Genomic DNA, 23,839 nt, shown 5'->3' with positions numbered 1-23,839 from the left:
CAAATGGCTACCAGTCAGCCATTTCAAATCTGAAAAACAATGACATTCATCACGATTCCATAATATCCAATGTATGTATAAAGTTTGAACAAAATCCATCCACACCCAACAGAGAAACAGCTCCAGAATGGCAGAAATGTATAATTTTGTTGATTAGTTTAACATTAAAATGACTGCCATTCAGCAAAATGATGTACGATGTATATATATAGTATGAACATGATCAGTCAAGGCATATCATATTTGTTCTATCATTAGTGCATGTGCTTTAGTAAAAAACAGAGGCATGTCTATATTCATAATAATTTATAATTTTAAGGGATCAGCATAAAATATAAAATGCAATTTTTGGCTTATGTAATCTTCAACTCACTTACTGTTAACAACTGCCACCATATTTTGTACTATTGATGTTGAGTATCAATTTCATGTGCAAAATATTTTTATATATTGGATTCTGACAGAAAGAAAATATAACTTACTGGTCTCCAAGAGCACTGAGGAGCAAATGCATAGGTTCCACATACAAATAGTGACTGGTTCCATGGCAACAACACCCTGATAAAATTCCTACAGTCATTCTGCAGTAAAACAAGAAAAGATTAGATAGAGTGGAATAGCATATCACATCGGCTACAAGAAGTATGGGTAATTTTTACAGTATTGCTGTAATACCCAATTCTGTAATATAAAAACAAATGTTTATTATTACCTAAGTACCATGTAGCATGATACTGGATTATCACTTTGTGTGCCAAAGTCGACTAAAACTAAATCACATAATTTATATAATTTATTGAGCAGGTGACTGTATAAACTGTAGGTATGTAGAATACAGACATTGTCATTTGTGGGTGTGTGTCACAATATTTTGGTCTGAGTAGGTCATCAAACCCTCCATTTTTAATCATCCTACCATTGTTATGTTATGTCCACCAATCAGAGTTATAGCCAGAAAATAGAAAGTGCCTGTCTTAAAACTATCAAACGAAAGATAGCAGTACCTAGTCTGTTACCACAAACTTACGATCAATTTGTGTTGAATATGTATGGTTATTTTGTAATTTACTGGTAATTTTCAATCCAAGTTGGACAGATTTGTCAAAATTTTGCCTGTGAATTTGTTTACCTGTCTAAAATGTGCAGCGCCTGTCTAAAATGACAGGTTGACAGGTTGATGGCCTAAAGCCTGCCGCCACTGATTATTGCACAGCACCAATATACAGTGGACACATTCAAATGATGGATTTTTCACCCAAATGGCTGTCTATCAAACAAGTTATATAAAATCAAATAGCAAAATAATGTTTCTATGTATCATCATATTTGGTTATTCCACGTTTTTTGTAGGTAACTATAGATAAATTTGGTTCAATAAAAAAAGTAAATTTGTTGTTTATTGTTATTGTATGACACATAAAATATGTAGAAGCAAAATGGCTTCTAAAGTTGGCCAAACAGGATTACACCCACCCCTACATGGAAAACAAGCAGCCTGTCGGCTGAGATAGCTCCGCTGTTAGCAATGCACATGGCAATTAAAGAACAGAAGATATCATTAGAAAATGAACAAATCTGAGAGAGGTCCACATGTAGTACCTATATATGTAATATCAAAGCAATTGAACTTGAGGTTTTTAACAAGAAGTCGAAAATATCACTTTTTACCAAAAATGACAAAAATATTTATCAAAATTAGAGAATTAAAGGTATCATTACAAAATGAACAAATCTGAGAGAGATTCACATGTAGTATCTATATATGTAATATCAACGCAATTGGACTTGCGGTTTTCAACAAGAAGTCGAAAATATCACTTTTTACCAAAAATTACAAAAATATTCATCAAAATTAGAGAATTGAAGATATCAACATGAAACGAACAAACCTAAGAGAGGTCTACCCAAGGTACATATACACCAAGTATCAAAGCATTCAGGCTTGTAGTTTTCAAGAAGAAGTCGAAAAAGTAAAACATTGACACGGACGACGGTGACGGACAATCACTCATATGATAAGCTCCGTTCGACAAAGTCGACAGCGGAGCTAAAAAGGATAACATACTCAGTATCACTATATGTCTGTCACCAATCACCATGAGAATTAAGGTCAGATGATGTACAGAAGGAAATAATAAATCAATTTAATTAATTGAATTTGCATAGAAGGATTTATTGCCTCAATGAAATTTCAAAGCAAATATCTCTTATAATTTTATTCTATCATTATCAGTATTTAGAGTCGTTAATGTAAACTATTATAAAATTCACAACTGATCAACAAACTAGGAGTTTATTTCAAATAAATAAACATGGAAGAACAATAAAACAAAAAGACAAATCGTACTGCACTGTAATATACTTTATTTTAGCTGGAATTAATTTTCCCTGAAAAAACATTTTGGGTGTTTTGTATTAAATTTTGAATGTAAAATATAGGAAAAAGGTAAATTCACTGGATTTTATTTTCACTGAACAATCCCTTTGGCGAAAATAGCAAAAATTCTATGTGTTTAGAGATTTTTGAATACAACAGGGCTAGCTACTGTAAATAGATACATTATTTTAAAGCAGGTTGCCTAGAGTGATTTATATCCTGAATAATGAACTCATAAAGTTAATGCTTGTAGGCTTGCAGTCCTTAAACCTGGCAGAGTTATTTTGACCCTTGATCTACTAACAATCAAGCTGACTATGGGATATCTTCTTTTTTTAACTTTTTCACCATCAGAATGAATGGAGTAAACATACAAAATTTGGATCAGTTTTTACTCAAAAAATCTTCTAAAGGAAAATGCAGACTATGAACGAGACTATTTTGTGATGAAAAGAGGGAAATGGTGGTGAAGAGGTTAAAGTATCTGTTATTTCAATCAAAAGTGTTGAGTGATACCATTTTAACCGTTCTCAAAATAACCTGCACAATTTTTTGTATCTTTTCAAAAATTTTGATCATGTGGACAAGGGAAGTAACTGTGGAATACTTTATTTTCGCTGGAATTAATTTTCGCTGAATAGACTTTTTGGTTGTTTTGTATGGAATATATTTTCACTGATTTTTGACGAGTTGAAGGTAAAATAGAGGAAAAAAGGTATATTTGCTGGATTTTATTTTCACTGAAGTATTCCACAGTATGTCAGTTTGGAACAAAATTCACATAGAAATTATCGAAAAACACATAAAAATTAGCAAAATAATTTAAATATGCTGTTAATGTTACAGTTGCTCAACCATAAGTGTTGAGGAAAACTACTAATACTAGTATTACTTGCAATAACCATGATAACTGTTTTTGCAACATACGTTTAATATATACATACATATATATACATTCCAACAAAGCTGGTTATTGAATCAGGAGCAGCAGGAAATGAAGAAATAATACTACCGGTACATTGTGACAAGTATGGCATCATCAGAGGACATGCAAGCAATGGATGTATCCTTGATATGGGATACACAATGTAGTTATCAGAATTCAACAGTAGGGCCTCAGAAACACACAGAAAACAAAAAAGTAATCTTTTCATTATGATATAATAGGTTAACGAAAGAATATCGCAAAATGTGCAGTACAGGAACACATTAAGATCCGCTATGGGATGGTCGATATGAACGCCACACTCACTGCCTTTGTACATACATCACGGAATTCTCGTAATAACCTCATATTTTCAGTTTAATATATATATGCTTGTATGTTGTCCCTCAGAAATAGTTTACAAAGATATGTACTGATATCATAATGATATAAATAATATATTGTCCATATTCATTTTGAATGAATGAAAAACCCATTTTCTATATTTTATGAAAAGTTTCACGGTAATCTTGAATGCCTAAAATACAGAATCAACAAAACTGAGCTGGTATAGTAAAATAACTATGTATTTCTGCTGACTGGAAGTGAATTCACATAGATTAAACACCCTTTCATGTGCTGGTAGTGAAGCAACAAGGGAACTTGGGGAACCGGAAAACACTTCTATTCAATCACTTGGCAGGATATGTCTATATTCACTTGCAAATCAATCCGACTATTTATAACTTTGAGTTTTTGTGTTTGGATTCTAGGCTCCCACTTTTCCTGTTTGATAATATCTCCACATATGACATCTTGAAATCCACAACCATAATACAGCTACTTCAGTTCAACCATTCAAAAAATGTAATAAATTGTAATTTCTCTCAAACTATTTTTTCTAGTTCAGCCACCACCAAAAGTAATCAATTAATGGATGGACATCAATTACAAGAAATACCACAACTACGTTTTTACATGCAAAAACAATTAATGCTAGCTAGTACTGGCTCTGGGAATGATGACTTTTACATGATCCTAGTGAACCGATTATCTCTGAAATTCCTTAGCATCATGATTTCACCAACAGCTGTACTATGAGACAAGTCACCTTTAGACTTAGTCAATTAGTTCATTGATGTGAAAAATTATATCCAACTGGTTTCAAAATGCAGATACTAAGTGATGATTGGTGTCACTTCCACTTTTTACGACTATATAGGATTTAATTATTCAATGATTTAATTTATTTTCACCTAATTTCACTGACAAGAAAATGTTCAAAATTAAAACCCCTAATATGCAAAGCCATCCATATAATCTATTTTTTACTTCACAAACTTTAGAGTAGGTCCCTGACATACTTAGTGAGTATGCAATAGAAAGTACTGTTTTCTTCACAAACCAGTGAGTTTAATTAAATATTATAAAAACATACAGGATCATAATATCTGATAAATTGAATCTAGTGAATATTTATCCTACTACAGTATTCACCATGGAATAAGTATTCTGACTCATCTCATAATCTAATCACCGTTAATAGTGGGTGTTTTTTTTTTAATGATCCATGCCATGATGATCGAGAAACATATTTTTTGGTGACTTTTCAATAGTTAACTAGGTAGTCTAGTCATGTTTTCAGTAAATAGCATACAAGTTTGTAATAATTGAATTTGGACATGTGAAAATTTGAAACATTTTCAGTTTTGCATACTACGCATCATGGGATCAAAGATTTGCATACAAAAACAATAAACAACAAAATTTCATCAGCTCAAACACAATTAAAATGGCAAACATAACTTCACCAGAGTTTTACTATACAGAATTACAGGAATGAAAATTATCTTCAACGGTTGAACAAATCTGATAGAGGTACAATCAAGGTACCTACAAATCAAATATCAAAGCAATTGGAATACGCAATTCAATAAAATGAACAATTAAGAGAGAACCACCCAATATTTGTAGTAGGTATGAAACAGACACAGCCAAGAGTTTTTAAAGAAGAAAGTGTAATAATTTATGACAAAAGACAGCAATATATGAATAACTCTGCCCTATTAAAGTCAACAGCAGAGCAAATAAAAGCACATAAATAGTTTCATCATGACATAATACAATCTGCAGCTGGTAAGACATTTAATTTACTATCCATTTCCATTGCATTACATCTATAGTCCCCAAATGACACCTAGTAATGACGCACAGCTGGTATGACTATTATTATTTAGACTCACTTGGGACTTTCCTTTGATTCGGCATTCCTCTACAGCAGTATCATCTGCTTCCCATTCAACTGCCTGTAATGTTTTCAAAATAAAGTAAAATTACAGACAAATATCAAGAGGCAATCATTGAATCAACTATATGTACATGTGTAAGAGTCTTGGCAAAATAACATGACACACCAAACGTCACTGATGATCTGTTAGTAGTGAAGCAGCACTTGAGTTTACAATGTATTCAGCCACCAAAGCATTGCCTAGGTTACTCACACCAATGTTTTGTACAAATGATCTGATTTGATTTTTAAAATATGCGGGTAGTAAACTTTCCAAAAAGTTAATTTCAAGCTATTTATAATTTATATCAATGAGATAAGAGTATATGCCTGTTGTTATATGTCATAAAGATCCCATTTAAAATCACATAAATTACGAGATGATTACAACATCACAAAATAATTTTTTATTTCTAGAAATGCAAATGCAAATCTGTGAATCTACAAATGAAATGTGTTTTTAGCATACTTGCATTATGTTTGTCTTTTAAACTATGCTCAGTTCTGTTTCCACAGTCAGGTGTTTCCAAACGTCCTATGATGCCATTGGCTAGAACAAGCTCAATGGACATGCACATGGGTACAAGCTGGGATCTTTATCATGAAGCTAACTTACATACCCTTGCAAATCCTTGATTATATAAAAAATAAAAGTTTTTTGATCAAATGCCAACTTGACCAGCTTAATTTCAAAACAAATACTAACAAGATGAATCAATCTTTTATGGTCATTTATACAACTTTGAGACAGTGAGAGAAACATTGATAGTAATATAATTATAATGACAACATCTTCTATAATTTAAAGAACTGAACTTACAATTTTTTTTGCCAATCTCATTATTTGGAGAATATAGAAATGTTGTTTTACTTTATATCTGGTACCTACCGGTAATGTGAATTGCTCTATTTGTCGTGCCTATAAGTTTGCATAAATTACTGAATCACTGTCTATGGCAAAAAGATTTGTGGTTCAATGATTCATTTTAACCTCTATTAGAAATGTGTTATAATACACAAATATGGCATCTTTTTGACTCAATGGAAGTTTAATAATGCTCAAAACATTGTTTACTATTAAGGTACTGTTGGGCTTCATGTGTATGGTCTGATATTAATATGTATGAAAACATTTAGCATATAGTACATTTATTTTTCTCATTAAAATACAACTAATTGTTTTGAGACTTAGTTATGCTAAACATTACGTTTAGTTAAAATAGTTTGAAGAATAATAGTCTGTGAAATGTTGTTTAAAAAAGGAATTCTTTATCCAACTGTAGTGTAGAACTTATAGTTGTACAGTTACGCTGGTTGACAGGAAGTTTCAAATTATCAAACTTCTGAATCAGAGAATATAGAGTCATTGAACAATTTATATCGTGTTTCAATTCCGTAACTGATCGTAGAATGGGAGATAACATACATGAAATTTATTATAAATACTCATACGTCAAATTTTGTAGTGAGAAAAGATTTGAAATAGAATAAGTACATTTGGTCTAGCATATAGAATATTCACGCTATTAGTACCGGTAGTGCATCTCCAACAGAAGCCCACACAAACCAGCTATTACATTTATTGTATGCAGGATCAGTAAAACATGACATATTTTGATAGATATACCTTTCATTTACATCAATTATAAATATTTATTTTACATCAATTATAAAGACCAGTCAAATTACATATTGCTCTGAAATGAAAAAGCTGCACAAATGTAGAAGAATGCAATTGATATAAATTTTTCTTCTATAGATTATTCAACTTTTCATCAGTATTATGTATTTCACCATCTTGATTCTCCAGCGAAGGATTATGGGTAAAGACATGTTGTGAGCAATTGAATAAATGATTACCTAGCAATAATCTAGTCCAAGTATATAATTTTGAATGCTGAAAGTTTTTCTGACATTTACTTTACATTGCAAAAAGATAGCTCATAATTTAAACATTTCCAAAAGATAGCTCATAATTTAACATTTTCAAAGACTTAAAAAAAGAAAAATTGGGTTAAGACTTCCACAGGAACCCTGTTTATGTGTGCTTCTATTGAAGATGTGCTTCTAATATAACAAATACAGTATTCAATAGATTGGAATCTAGAAATATGAAAAACAAACCTCAATTTCTGTTAAATCGTCTAATGAGAGTCGAAATAAATAGTCTCTGTAAAATAAAAACATGTTGAGTTTGTTAGAAATATAAGACATATTGATTACACCACACAGGATATGTATTTATTTATATTAATAATATTGAAATTACTAATAACATATTTGTAGGAAACCATACTGTGATCAGGTAAAATACACATCACCATAGTCTGTGAGGTTATTGATGTTGGAGACACAATCAATGAACTCTAGACTAAACCTCCTCAAACAGTCTTGCACATGGCAATTTTATTCCTATCAATCTTTTGAATGTATGTGAATAGATCACGAATACACTTAGAGTCAACCATCTTGAAAATAAGTTCCAGAAAACAAAGGTTGAGCTAGCTGCTGCCAGTTGCCCTTTAAGCCAATATGACGCACCACTGACGCACAGAGATTTCATGTGACGCAGCTAGATATACTAATTCACTGGCGCATCATTGATGCAATAGAAAATCATACATATATCTATATACACCTTGGAATTTGGTAAAACAAAATTTGCATTTTTAAACAAAATAATTGTAAAAACAAAGAACATTTTTGTGTGTGCCCTAATTCACCTAGACACAGTTATATACAATTGTATTTTAATTTTCTTGAACACATCTCTCCTCGGCAGTCAACAATCTGACTCAACTTGATTTTTGGGAATTCCAGTTTGACTATGAATTCCTACAAAATTCATCTTAGGCATGCTAGATAGTTAAAACACTTTTACTGTACTGGCCATTTTAGCAAATTTGAATCATGAATTAGTAAATGCTATTAAATAGTTAAAATGCCAATAATCTCTTCACAGGAATATACCTTTTGCAGAATTTAAGTGAAAATACTGTATGGCTGAAATAGCATGTTAGAACTCATGAGTAGCATTTTACATTTAAACGGTTAATCAACTGGCGTTGTTGATTATATACGCTAACATATACCCATGAAACAATCAATCACAGTACTCAAATTGACAACAATTAGAGTGGAAATAAGAATGTTTTAAAGCTGAATTAAAATGCGAGTGTTATAAAGGTGTCATGCTGTGATGATTTGAAAGATTGGTGGATAGGGGCATTCTATTAACCTATCAATACTACTAGGAAAATGCTTTTATGTTGTTGAAAAAAACAGGAAATTTAGTAATTTTTGTTTCATAAACCAGTGTACTTATTCATGCTCATCATATTCTTAAATAGGCAACAATGACCAAGAAAAAAACCTAAAAATATTAAATAAATAAACACTGCTTGGATCAATAAATATGATATATAGTAGTTTTGGTAATATTTGGTAATCAATATTTTAAGCAAAGGCTTTTATCTATAACAACAGTCATTGTTAATGACATAGTCCCCGTTGGAATTAGAGGGAAAGTTATTCATGCCAAATATAAAGTAATATGCACCAAAAGCATAGTTAATAATTTAGAGTGAATAATTGGCTGGTCTAGTGTCAACAGAAATTATATGTATTAAATGACTCTTACAAAATCGTAATATATGGTCAGAAATCAAACAGGATATGCTATTCATGCATTTTTTGTATCCAAACTGAATTTCATTTGTAAAGAATTCTACCTGTCTGGGATAGGTGGACAGGTCCTAATTTCGCCTCCTCTGCACTAATTTTATAACCATAAAAATTCCTCTCTGGAAATTGTTACTAAAGCTCAAAGTAGCTGTATGTCCATTACACGGGCACTTTAAAAGAATGGCATGAGGCTTTCCATTGTCCCATTCGATTTGCCATACCCAAGTATATAGCAGTTACACAGTCTAAATTTCACAACCGATTTGTAAAATGTTAAGCATCATTTATGCTGAAAGGACATTACTAAACAACAAACATACTATATTACCCGTCTCTTTGTGGGAGGTGGTTGCAACACTTACAAGAAACTTTAGTAGTCAACTATTTATGCCTCGCTAAACTTCCATTTCATTCAGAATGACTAAAAAAATCTATGAGAGAAAAAACTTCTGTAGTAGTGAACATTTCATTTGCGGTCTTTAAGGTCAGACCACAGTGGAGACACAATTGCATGTCTTTCCCTAAATTCAGTTCCTGCAAGTACCTTCTAATTATCAAATCACAGAAATTGATAGTCACAAAAGTCACATGAGTACCACAAAGTATGCACAAAGGCAGAGGTGACTGTATCAACCAACTTTTTGCATTGTATAAACATTTGCGGTTAGTGATGGGATTTTAATTCTGTAACACGTCATGGTGCCTCTGTGTCCAATATAAACAAAAAAAGTTTCAAATGGGACATCAATAATCTTGGACACACCAATGTTGATGTAGTTTACTACAAATAAAGACAAATTTTATTTCAGTCATATTCAAATTAAGCACACTTTCACCATCTGGGATCAACATTATTTGTAATGCCTTCCCCCTAATGTGATTGTCTGATTTTCCTATTTTAACTGCTGTTTTTCCTGTTGTTCACTTTCTTTTGATTTCACTAGTGAAGGATGTTGACCCAAATATTTGGTACTGTTTTAGTCTATCATTTTGAGTGCCATTTTGATTCCCGTTTTTGCTGTTATTTGTGTAAAGGCATGTCATTATTACGGGTCACAGGCTAACAAACTCTTGACACAGAAAATCTTGCTAAGTTATTCCCTAACTAGATATAGTATTTGAAAGGCCAGAAAAAAAAATTTGACCAATCCATACCAATTCAAAATGGCCACCAAAGGGTTTATAAATGCTATGGGAAACTACAAAGTCATTATTTCTATGGAAACAACTTTTGGTACACCATCCTTTTATTTGCTCTATTTGTTATTAATTTCATAGAACCTTTCATACAGTGAAATATCAATATTTTGTACAGCATTTAAATTTTCCACCACATCCCTCCTTAATTACCCTAATCCCTAATGGTTTGTTCCAATTAAAACTGAACCTCCATGAATGATGAGATGTAAATATACATAAAACATAGGCAGGAATTTCTAAACAAAATACAATATTTATAAACTGTAGAGTTAGTTAGTGCCTATAATGGTAAGTATTTGATGTCCAGCTGTGGTGATTTGTTAACCTCATAATGGCTATAAACTTGAACTATAAGAGTATCATGTACTGCTGAAGAATTTCAAAGTTTCTGTGAGATACTGGTATGCTGTGTCATCAAAAATAACTCCTGTAGTATTAATATGAATGTAATTTGAGCAGAATCACTGTAAACTGTTTTTATATTTGCTGCTGTCCATTGATGTTTTGATTGTTTGATGACATTGGTGAAATTTCACATAATCATTCACTGTGACTTGCTGTCTTAAAAATCCTAAAATAAAATGTTTGCTGCTACAAAAGTCAATGTGACTTGCTGTCTTAAAAATCCCAAAATAAAATGTTTGCTGCAACAAAAGTCACTGTTACTTGCTTTCTTAAAAATCCCAATGGAGTGACTCAGTCTTCAAGTTCCTAAAAAAGATTGCACTGCTGCAAAATTCACAAAAATATAACTCTTATGAGCTAACAATTCCTGTAGTATTACTAGAACTTTCAATTCCGTATTTGTAATTTGAGAAGAAATGTGTTTATTTATGTCATCTAAGTAGTTTGTATACTGGAAAGTAATTTGGCTAATTACCATCGATTACAATGTCCATCATAGGTATTGATTTCTGCTTGTTTATGAACATATACAAATTAGCCCAAATAAATTGAGCAAAACTTGACCTAATTTGAGCATTGCAGATTGAAAATATTTTGTATGTATGTGACAGCATCTGAGAAGCATTCATGTCTGCCATATAGTATTTTGTTACCACTGCATTCCAAGAGCTATGATTTAAATATTCATGAGTACACATGAAGCGCAAAATCAGCATTTGGTTTTGAATGAAGTGCTTTTTTTGCTGATGGAAATACAATTTAAAGGTGTTTATAAACTTACGATGCAAACAAATTCACAAATTCATTTCTGTCTGATTTCGACTGTTACTTTGAGTCATGCTGAATCCTTGACAATCCAAAGCTGTTATGTCTATTTACATGCAGTACCGGTACAAACTTTTGGGTAACTTTTTTCGCTAGTGAGCTCACCCATAACTCTAATCCTAACCCTATTAACTTACATGGGAGAGGGGGTGTAGTGTTAGGGTTATGGTTCTGCTTAAGAAACATTTTCTAACTTTTGTGAGAAATCATGTAAAATGTGTATACCCGATAGTTCTATTTCAGAGTTAATTTTTAAGAAATAAGTGTATCATCTGGTAATGTGATTCAAACCCTTTAACACACACCACAACAGGTGCTTTTTGCATGAAAGTTTACTTTCCCTTTTTTTTCCTTGTGGTAGCCAACAAGATGAAGGCCAAACAGGGTTTGTGATGACTGTGAAGAGTTTTGATGTCAGTGTTGTGTCTGCTGATATATTCAATAGTGTGTTGATGATACGTCTCGGATGTGCAGAACATTTTTAATCTTACATGTTTGTAGAAGGATTAACCCAGTTGTTTTGATGCACATTGAGACCCATTCACAACTTACTCAGCTCGTAAAGAAATTACGCCCTCATTCCCTAGTTGGCCTAAACATATTGGGATCTGAAGTTTCATTTTTCGGGCATGTGTTGACTCAGTCCCGGCCATTCATATACACATTTTTGCATGCACAGACTTTTATAAGACTTCTAACACTAATTTTTAAACTCTGAAGTCATAATACAAATTATTGTTTGTGTTAGTTTTGAGTTTTAAAGTTCCATCTTTTCAAATTTAATAATGAACAAACAGGCAATATCTTCATGAACTTGTAGTATATATTAGATAAATTATGGTCAATTGGTCATTGAATTTGTACCACTGCATTTATGCATATTCTGTTTTGTCATTATTTTGATCTCATATAAAATGCTATAACAAGGTTACAGCATAGAACCATAGTAAATGCCAATTTATTGTCAGTTAGCAAGACGGCTTGAAGCTTTGCTGAACACTAGACTTTTGTATTGTTCTAGACTTGACGGCACCAAGATTTTCACTGTTTTATAGGAATTGTCAACATGTTGATTTGCTAATCTAGTGTACATATTCAATAACTATCATTCATTTTTTGAGTATTTACATTGTATGTGATTCAAGAAATATTAATCTTGTCTGCATTTTCTCTTATATTCTTGTATATATATATTAATAAACCCTAATTTTGGAGCCAACAGACAAAATTCGAGTTAATTTTAAGTTTTTACCTAAAACATTTGCCTATTTTTGTCCCAATTTTCTTAAGGAAAGTGCAGACTACAAACTGGACTATTTTGTAACAGGAAGAGGGAACTGGTGGTGAAAAGGTTAAAAAACTACAAAATAACCTGTTCACGTATTCTGTCACGTATCATTTTGAAAAACTGCACTTTACCCTTGTTTGGTATGATAATGGAATGATCTGAAACTTTGTGCTTATGTGTCAATGGAATGGCGCCTTCAAGTCTGGATTGATCAAAAACCAAAGTGTTTTGTAAAGTTGCAAGCCATCTTGCTGACTGACTGTCCAAATAATTCTCAGAATGGTAAAAATATAGGAACATTCACAACCTGCATTGTAAAGATATGTACACATGCTCCTAACTTTAAATTCAGGTCAGAGGTTTTTGTAACACTTCATAGGTGATGAGAGTGACAGTGATTACATAACAAAGACATAGTGCATACAAGGATGGAATGTGATAATGATGTTTATTTTTGCGATAACAAAATTAGTCATTTGTTGATCACTAGTGCACAAGACTTCACAATAAAATGTAATGTACATATATAATTCTAGGCTGCGCATAACAATAGGATGCGGTTTTAAAAATTTTTCGTGTGCGTTATTTTTGCTTTTACATTGGATGATAACCTCACTGAGAACCGGTGAGGACTGGCCTTCCAGCCGGGCACACACTTAAAGTTACAGTGTTCTTGTATTACAACGAATGAAAAGTCACTTAATAATTAGAGAATTAAACTTTGGCGGTTAGGGTAAATTTTGTAACTGCGGACAACTAATGAACAACTAATGAACTTTACAGAGTCAAATAAATTTGTGTAAAGAATAGTTGTCACAAATTTCATTATTATTAGTTGGCGAACCAAGGTTACATATAAAATCTGACTTTATAGTCATTCCAAAGAGTAATTGTTGATTCTAATGCTATTTAAAATTGGCCAATGGGCATTCTAGAATTTCAAAGGTTACATGACGTAACCTGGTTATGCCATGGTATAAGAGATCAAAGTCCTGACAACTCCAAATATGCAACAAATCAACTACTATTTAACCTTTTTACCACCAGACTTTTCTGCACTTTTATTTTCTATTCTTCAATATTTCTGGACAAAATTTGAGTCAATTTTCAGTTTTTAGTCAAAAAATTTGACTATTTTCGTCCCAATCTTCTGAAGGAATGCACAGGACTATTTTGTGAGTTTGTGATGAAAAGAGGGAACTGGTGGTCAAAAGGTAAAGAGGTAAAGCTATGTGTAGTCATAACAGCAATTAGAATGGCCAAAAGTAGCAAATTACATTGCCGTTAAAATCATGATCACTTGTTGGTTATGACACATTCCACTTGTGCTCATGGTTTATATGCTGTAACTATAACATTACCACAGTTTTGACCAATCAAACTGTTGTTGTGAATACCATTATAGTGTCATAATTTATCATGAAAAACAGGAAATCAATTATATGTAGAATCTCAAAAATATGCTTTAGAATCTATTTCTGTTGTGTGTCTGCCTTATCTGGCAGCGTATGGTCATCATGATAAGATGAACTAATAGTATGTGGAGCCATCATTGTTTGTGATACAGATTAATATGATTTATTAGCTCTGAATGTAGAATCAAAGTTGCCTTGAGTAAATCATAAATAGATTAGATAAAGTAGAATATGTTGAATAGGACATTGGATCTAAAACTCAAGTACAACAAGCAGCCTCTCGGCTGAGATAGCTCCGCTGTTAGCAATGCACATTTCAATTAAAGAACAGAAAGTATCATTAAAAAATGAACAATATGTATAGTATCAAAACAATCAGACTTGCGGTTTTCAACAAGATGTGGTAAATATCACTTTTTACCAAAAATTACAAAAATATTCATCAAAATTAGAGAATTAAAGATATCATTACAAAATGAACAAATCTGAGAGAGGTCCACATGTAGTACCTATATATGTAATATCAAAGCAATTGGACTTGAGGTTTTTAACAAGAAGTCGAAAATATTACTTTTTACCAAAAATGACAAAAATATTCACCAAAATTAGAAAATTAAAGATATCATTACAAAATGAACAAATCTGAGAGAGGTCCACATGTAGTACCTATATATGTAATATCAAAGCAATTGGACTTGCGGTTTTCAACAAGAAGTCGAAAATATCACTTTTTACCAAAAATGACAAAAATATTCACCAAAATTAGAGAATTAAAGATATCATTATTACAAAATGAACAATCTGAGAGAGGTCCACATGTAGTACCTACACATGTAATATCGAAACAATTGGACTTGCAGTTTTTGACAAGAAGTTGAAAATATTACTTTTTACCAAAAATGACAAAAATATTCACCAAAATTAGAGAATTGAAGATATCATCATGAAATGAACAAAGCTGAGAGAGGTCCACATGTAGTACCTACATATGTAATATCAAAGCAATTGGACTTGCGGTTTTCAACAAGAAGTCGAAAATATCACTTTTTACCAAAAATGACAAAAATATTCACCAAAATTAGAAAATTGAAGATATCATCATGAAATGAACAAATCTGAGGGAGGTCCACATGTAGTACCTATATATGTAATATCAAAGCAATCAGACTTGCGTTTTTCAACAAGAAGTCGAAAATATCACTTTTTACCAAAAATGACAAAAATATTCACCAAAATTAGAGAATTAAAGATATCATTACAAAATGAACAAATCTGAGAGAGGTCCACATGTAGTACCTATATATGTAATATCAAAGCAATTGGACTTGCGGTTTTTAACAAGAAGTTGAAAATATCACTTTTTACCCAAAATGACAAAAATATTCACCAAAATTAGAGAATTGAAGATATCATCATGAAATGAACACATCTGAGAGAGGTCTACCCAAGGTACATATACACCAAGTATCAAAGCATTCAGGCTTGTAGTTTTCAAGAAGAAGTCGAAAAAGTAAAACATTGACACGGACGATGACGGACAATCACTCATATGATAAGCTCGGCTCGACAAAGTCGACAGCGGAGCTAAAAAGTGGAAGAGGCGTACCAGGGCTTGACAATATGGGTAGTCTTACAGACAGGGCCATAAGTAAAAATTGCATTGGACAACGGAATACTGTAAAATACTTTATTTTCGCTTAGAATATACCTTTTTTCCTATAATTTACATTCAACTCATCAAAAATCAGTGAAAATAAATTCCATACAAAACATCTTTTCAGCGAAAATTAATTCCAGCTAAAATAAAGTATTCTAAAGTAGCTCACTTGCCTTATATAGTAAATAGATAGGCAACATAAAGTGAGCTTAGATGTTAATGTCAAACCCTGAGGACGTGCCTTTATAGTAAATAGATAGGCAACATAAAGTGAGCTTAGATGTTAATGTCAAACCCTGAGAACGTGCCTTTATAGTAAATAGATAACAACATAAAGTTAGCTTAGATGTTCATGTCGAACCCTGAGGACGTGCCTTATATAGTAAATAGATAGGCAACATAAAGTGAGCTTAGATGTTAATGTCAAACCCTGAGGATGTGCCTTTATAGTAAATAGATAGGCAACATAAAGTGAGCTTAGATGTTAATGTCAAACCCTGAGGACGTGCCTTATATAGTAAATAGATAGGCAACATAAAGTGAGCTTAGATGTTAATGTCAAACCCTGAGGATGTGCCTTATATAGTAAATAGATAGACAACATAAAGTGAGCTTAGATGTTAATGTCAAACCCTGAGGACGTGCCTTTATAGTAAATAGATAGACAACATAAAGTGAGCTTAGATGTTAATGTCAAACCCTGAGGACGTGCCTTTATAGTAAATAGATAGGCAACATAAAGTGAGCTTAGATGTTAATGTCAAACCCTGAGGACGTGCCTTATATAGTAAATAGATAGGCAACATAAAGTGAGCTTAGATGTTAATGTCAAACCCTGAGGACGTGCCTTATATAGTAAATAGATAGCAACATAAAGTGAGGTTAGATGTTAATGTCAAACCCTGAGGACATGCATTTATAGTAAATAGATAGACAACATAAAGTGAGCTTAGATGTTAATGTCAAACCCTGAGGACGTGCATTTATAGTAAATAGATAGGCAACATAAAGTGAGCTTAGATGTTAATGTCAAACCCTGAGGACGTGCCTTATATAGTAAATAGATAGGCAACATAAAGTGAGCTTAGATGTTAATGTCAAACCCTGAGGACGTGCATTTATAGTAAATAGATAGACAACATAAAGTGAGCTTAGATGTTAATGTCAAACCCTGAGGATGTGCCTTTATAGTAAATAGATAGGCAACATAAAGTGAGCTTAGATGTTAATGTCAAACCCTGAGGACGTGCCTTATATAGTAAATAGATAGGCAACATAAAGTGAGCTTAGATGTTAATGTCAAACCCTGAGGACGTGCATTTATAGTAAATAGATAGACAACATAAAGTGAGCTTAGATGTTAATGTCAAACCCTGAGGATGTGCCTTTATAGTAAATAGATAGGCAACATAAAGTGAGCTTAGATGTTAATGTCAAACCCTGAGGACGTGCCTTATATAGTAAATAGATAGCAACATAAAGTGAGGTTAGATGTTAATGTCAAACCCTGAGGACGTGCATTTATAGTAAATAGATAGGCAACATAAAGTGAGCTTAGATGTTAATGTCAAACCCTGAGGACGTGCCTTATATAGTAAATAGATAGGCAACATAAAGTGAGGTTAGATGTTAATGTCAAACCCTGAGGACGTGCCTTTATAGTAAATAGATAGGCAACATAAAGTGAGGTTAGATGTTAATGTCAAACCCTGAGGACGTGCATTTATAGTAAATAGATAGGCAACATAAAGTGAGCTTAGATGTTAATGTCAAACCCTGAGGACGTGCCTTATATAGTAAATAGATAGGCAACATAAAGTGAGCTTAGATGTTAATGTCAAACCCTGAGGACGTGCCTTTATAGTAAATAGATAGGCAACATAAAGTGAGCTTAGATGTTAATGTCAAACCCTGAGGACGTGCCTTTATAGTAAATAGATAGGCAACATAAAGTGAGCTTAGATGTTAATGTCAAACCCTGAGGACGTGCCTTTATAGTAAATAGATAGGCAACATAAAGTGAGCTTAGATGTTAATGTCAAACCCTGAGGACGTGCATTTATAGTAAATAGATAGGCAACATAAAGTGAGCTTAGATGTTAATGTCAAACCCTGAGGACGTGCCTTATATAGTAAATAGATAGGCAACATAAAGTGAGGTTAGATGTTAATGTCAAACCCTGAGGACGTGCATTTATAGTAAATAGATAGGCAACATAAAGTGAGCTTAGATGTTAATGTCAAACCCTGAGGACGTGCCTTTATAGTAAATAGATAGGCAACATAAAGTGAGGTTAGATGTTAATGTCAAACCCTGAGGACGTGCCTTTATAGTAAATAGATAGACAACATAAAGTGAGCTTAGATGTTAATGTCAAACCCTGAGGACGTGCCTTATATAGTAAATAGATAGGCAACATAAAGTGAGGTTAGATGTTAATGTCAAACCCTGAGGACGTGCATTTATAGTAAATAGATAGGCAACATAAAGTGAGCTTAGATGTTAATGTCAAACCCTGAGGATGTGCCTTTATAGTAAATAGATAGGCAACATAAAGTGAGCTTAGATGTTAATGTCAAACCCTGAGGACGTGCCTTATATAGTAAATAGATAGGCAACATAAAGTGAGCTTAGATGTTAATGTCAAACCCTGAGGACGTGCCTTATATAGTAAATAGATAGGCAACATAAAGTGAGCTTAGATGTTAATGTCAAACCCTGAGGACGTGCCTTTATAGTAAATAGATAGACAACATAAAGTGAGCTTAGATGTTAATGTCAAACCCTGAGGACGTGCCTTTATAGTAAATAGATAGACAACATAAAGTGAGCTTAGATGTTAATGTCAAACCCTGAGGACGTGCATTTATAGTAAATAGATAGACAACATAAAGTGAGCTTAGATGTTAATGTCAAACCCTGAGGACGTGCCTTTATAGTAAATAGATAGGCAACATAAAGTGAGCTTAGATGTTAATGTCAAACCCTGAGGACATGCCTTTATAGTAAATAGATAGGCAACATAAAGTGAGCTTAGATGTTAATGTCAAACCCTGAGGACGTGCCTTATATAGTAAATAGATAGGCAACATAAAGTGAGCTTAGATGTTAATGTCAAACCCTGAGGACGTGCCTTATATAGTAAATAGATAGGCAACATAAAGTGAGCTTAGATGTTAATGTCAAACCCTGAGGACGTGCCTTTATAGTAAATAGATAGGCAACATAAAGTGAGCTTAGATGTTAATGTCAAACCCTGAGGACATGCCTTTATAGTAAATAGATAGGCAACATAAAGTGAGCTTAGATGTTAATGTCAAACCCTGAGGACGTGCCTTATATAGTAAATAGATAGGCAACATAAAGTGAGCTTAGATGTTAATGTCAAACCCTGAGGACGTGCCTTATATAGTAAATAGATAGGCAACATAAAGTGAGCTTAGATGTTAATGTCAAACCCTGAGGACGTGCCTTTATAGTAAATAGATAGGCAACATAAAGTGAGCTTAGATGTTAATGTCAAACCCTGAGGACGTGCCTTTATAGTAAATAGATAGGCAACATAAAGTGAGCTTAGATGTTAATGTCAAACCCTGAGGACGTGCCTTTATAGTAAATAGATAGGCAACATAAAGTGAGCTTAGATGTTAATGTCAAACCCTGAGGACGTGCCTTTATAGTAAATAGATAGGCAACATAAAGTGAGCTTAGATGTTAATGTCAAACCCTGAGGACGTGCCTTTATAATAAATAGATAGGCAACATAAAGTGAGCTTAGATGTTAATGTCAAACCCTGAGGACGTGCCTTATATAGTAAATAGATAGGCAACATAAAGTGAGCTTAGATGTTAATGTCAAACCCTGAGGACGTGCCTTATATAGTAAATAGATAGGCAACATAAAGTGAGCTTAGATGTTAATGTCAAACCCTGAGGACGTGCCTTATATAGTAAATAGATAGGCAACATAAAGTGAGCTTAGATGTTAATGTCAAACCCTGAGGACGTGCCTTTATAGTAAATAGATAGGCAACATAAAGTGAGCTTAGATGTTAATGTCAAACCCTGAGGACGTGCCTTTATAGTAAATAGATAGGCAACATAAAGTGAGCTTAGATGTTAATGTCAAACCCTGAGGACGTGCCTTATATAGTAAATAGATAGGCATTTAAACATAAAGTGAGCTTAGATGTTAATGTCAAACCCTGAGGACGTGCCTTTATAGTAAATAGATAGGCAACATAAAGTGAGCTTAGATGTTAATGTCAAACCCTGAGGACGTGCCTTTATAGTAAATAGATAGGCAACATAAAGTGAGCTTAGATGTTAATGTCAAACCCTGAGGACGTGCCTTTATAGTAAATAGATAGGCAACATAAAGTGAGCTTAGATGTTAATGTCAAACCCTGAGGACGTGCCTTTATAGTAAATAGATAGGCAACATAAAGTGAGCTTAGATGTTAATGTCAAACCCTGAGGACGTGCCTTTATAGTAAATAGATAGGCAACATAAAGTGAGCTTAGATGTTAATGTCAAACCCTGAGGATGTGCCTTTATAGTAAATAGATAGGCAACATAAAGTGAGCTTAGATGTTAATGTCAAACCCTGAGGACGTGCCTTTATAGTAAATAGATAGGCAACATAAAGTGAGCTTAGATGTTAATGTCAAACCCTGAGGACGTGCCTTTATAGTAAATAGATAGGCAACATAAAGTGAGCTTAGATGTTAATGTCAAACCCTGAGGACGTGCCTTATATAGTTTTAAATTTTATTGAATTATGCCAATAAGAAGATGTTTTTTACGTGTTTAGCTTTGCCTTAAACTGCCCAGCTGTAGGCTTCCCAGGAAGTCAAGGATTTTAGATTGATTTATATGGCCAGAGGTAAAAATATAAAGCAAATATGAGCAGTTTAAATTATTATAAAAACACCACTATCAGAATTAGAAGTTTTATGGTGTCATAGCTTTACTATTCGCAAGTAAATTAATTTAAACAAAAACTAACTAAATTTGTTTAATTCTCATTGTGGTGATTTAGAACTGAGTAAATCTTTTAAAAACGTTGAAAAATGTTTACACAACATATTTTATAAATTTATTGGCGATCCGCTCTGCTAGGATTGCCCTTATAATCACTTTTGTCGTTTTGTGTGTGTGTGTGTCTGTGTGTGTACATTTCCAGTGTTCCAGTGTTCACGTATTATTTCTTCTGTGATTTTTTTGGCTTGGCCGATTTCGTTCAAACTTGGCAGGTAGGTCACACCTTAACCCTAGTTATAAGGAAAAATCTGGAAAAATTTTTTGGCCCACCGTTGCCATAGCAACAGCCAAAAAACTGATTTTTGGATAGCTTCGCGCCAAATGTATCTCCTCCTACAAATTTGGGATAAAATACTTCAAACATAGCTCATTCTACTCAGCTTGAGTGTGGGCACAAAGTTACCATTTGAATTTTTGATATCTGTTTTCATTACCGAGAAATTTGACCCCAAAGTTGGGGTAACTTTTCACCAGCAACGGCTCCGCTGGTTTTGTTCATACTTCACAGGTAGGTCGTGCCGTCACTAATTGGAAAAAAATCCTGGCCCACCACTGCCATTGCAACATCCAAAAACTGATTTTTGAATACTTTCGCCCCAAATGTATTACCTCCTACCAGTTTTGTACACAGTCAGCTGGCATCGGTGTCGCTGGGTGTATATGATAAAGGGAAGTTGTGCAACCAAATTTGCCGAGTTCGCAGTTTTTCGCCAATAAAACATAACTAAGGCAACAACTCACGGTTTTTCAGCATTTTTGTAATAAAGACATTATTCTCTATCAATAATCCGCCCAAAACAGGAACATTTCTACTAATTCTTGTGTTTTTTAGACGTTTTTCGAAAAACCTGCTATTAGGCTGCAAAAGTAGAACATTCCGGAGGGGGCGAAAAGGAAGAGCCAAATTTAACGCGTAAAAATAGACCGCGTATTTTGACCTCTATGCGGTCGTTGCCAAAGAGCCCTGCGTCCATCGCCTGGCGATGCTCTTCTGTTTCACCAGTTGCGTTTTTTGACTAAAATTTGGGCAGTACTGTCAGTCACGAAAATTGATGAATAAATTAATACACATAAAATATGAATCACGGGCTAATTCAATGGTCACCGAACACTCCACTATTAAACAATCTGTGGCAAGATAGTAGCGTACTGTATATTTGACCCAGATTTGACAAGCGTGGTACAGTTTTTTGCGCGTGTCCGTAATAACGCGCACAAAGGATTGTGGGACAGAGTCCTTTATTTGCTGGCATTCTTGACTTTTGACTGCAGTTCTTTTTTTATATTTTAGAGTAAATGCTTCTGATATGCTCTTAGGTTGCTTAATATCCGTCTGAAATTTTGGACTGTGGTCATATTTTTCGATTAGGAGTCGTATATTTAAATTACTCACTGTGACTAGTGTTTTGCATTATGAAGTATATTGTTATGAAGGTCAACACACTGCAATTTAGGTAAATATTTACCATTTCGTTATTTCATTATTTCGCTTTCCAGCATTTCCGGGAAACGCTTCATTCTAAAAAATGCTATCGCAAAACGGTTGGAAATAATAAATGTAACAGCAGAATACGTCCTAGCACAGTCACTCTACTAGGAGAGAGTAACTGTGGTCCTAGTACTAAACTAAGTGACTTCTAAAGACTGAATGGTGTTTGCGAACTTCGTATTAGTTATAAACCAACGTCAGCTTCACGTTTATGTCACCATGGAAACAGCCAAAAAACATGTTGCTTGTTTTTGAGCGGAGCGGATCGCCAACCAGCCTACCGGCTTGTTCTTTTTGTTTTCACAATTATCTGTCCTTTAAAGTGTTATTTGTAAAGATGTCCTGCAACTATCTATAAGTCAAGCTGCTTTGATCCTAGTCTCCACTGGTAACACATTAAATTACATGTCCTCATGAGGATTATCACACAATGTATGGTTTTTATTATTAGACAAACTGTGTGTTCAAGCAGCTGGCAGTTTCCAATTTAATTCTACATTCCCTTGTCCATAAAACAACCAATCATTACTGAGACTGAGAACGATGTGGGATTCAATCTGGAGATTATGAAATAGACTGATGTCTTTGACCAGTGATGACTGCATGGTTGCTATAGGTTTCACACCATAATTAGAATTTGTATCAAGATGAATAAAACAGACAACCCAAAACTGTATAGTATGGTATAGTGTATAGTGAAATGCATAAAAATGCACATTCGTGATAAGTAGAATTATAACAAGTTCTAATTCATGCACTTTCACTTGTGCAGTGTAACTGTGGTACCCCAAGAAAAAGAGAACAAGAAGCCTGTCCGTTTTATCTGTCTTACCTTGCACCAACAATAAGCTGAGAATTTTCTTCATCAACAATTAATCTCAGGTAGTTAGTAACACCATCTCTTGTGAATATATTTATATCTTTTAAATCTGTCAATGAAAGGAAAATACAGTTAGTAAATAACAAATGCAGACAAAGTAATTATTCTATGATACTATAAGGAAAAAATCTAATATGAAAAAATGACAAATTATATCTGAGATACAAATGTGGATATAAAAATAGAACTGATAGAACATGTCAGCATATGAAAAAGATCAAATGCTGACAATATGTGCAGATCTTTTCAAGCCCAATTTCTTTGTTGTTGCTTTTGATTTGTTTTGAACAAAGTTATTGCTAAATTATTTCAGTGTCACAACCATTATAAATGTTTGTTCCATACTTAATTTGTTCACATAT

General features: G+C 33.3%; 1 protein-coding gene across 3 annotated transcripts in view; it reads right to left on the bottom strand.

Annotated features, from left to right (window-relative positions):
* Positions 1-23,839, bottom strand: part of LOC100329102 (semaphorin 5A-like protein) — a 74,287-nt gene that overhangs the window by 37,706 nt on the left and 12,742 nt on the right. Inside the window, 5 exon segments of one of the 3 annotated variants that reach the window (NM_001171245.1) lie at positions 483-581; positions 5,546-5,608; positions 6,063-6,220; positions 7,714-7,759; positions 23,430-23,526. In NM_001171245.1, the coding sequence (NP_001164716.1) occupies positions 483-581; positions 5,546-5,608; positions 6,063-6,167 (267 nt within the window). In that variant the 5' untranslated portion in view covers positions 6,168-6,220; positions 7,714-7,759; positions 23,430-23,526. 3 annotated transcript variants of the gene reach the window in all.

Source organism: Saccoglossus kowalevskii, chromosome 21 (assembly GCF_978046115.1).
Source record: "Saccoglossus kowalevskii chromosome 21, keSacKowa6.1, whole genome shotgun sequence".
In the NCBI taxonomy this organism is placed as follows: Eukaryota; Metazoa; Hemichordata; class Enteropneusta; family Harrimaniidae; genus Saccoglossus; species Saccoglossus kowalevskii.
Note: the sequence above shows the minus strand (reverse complement) of the source record. Positions and strands in the feature narration are given on the sequence as shown.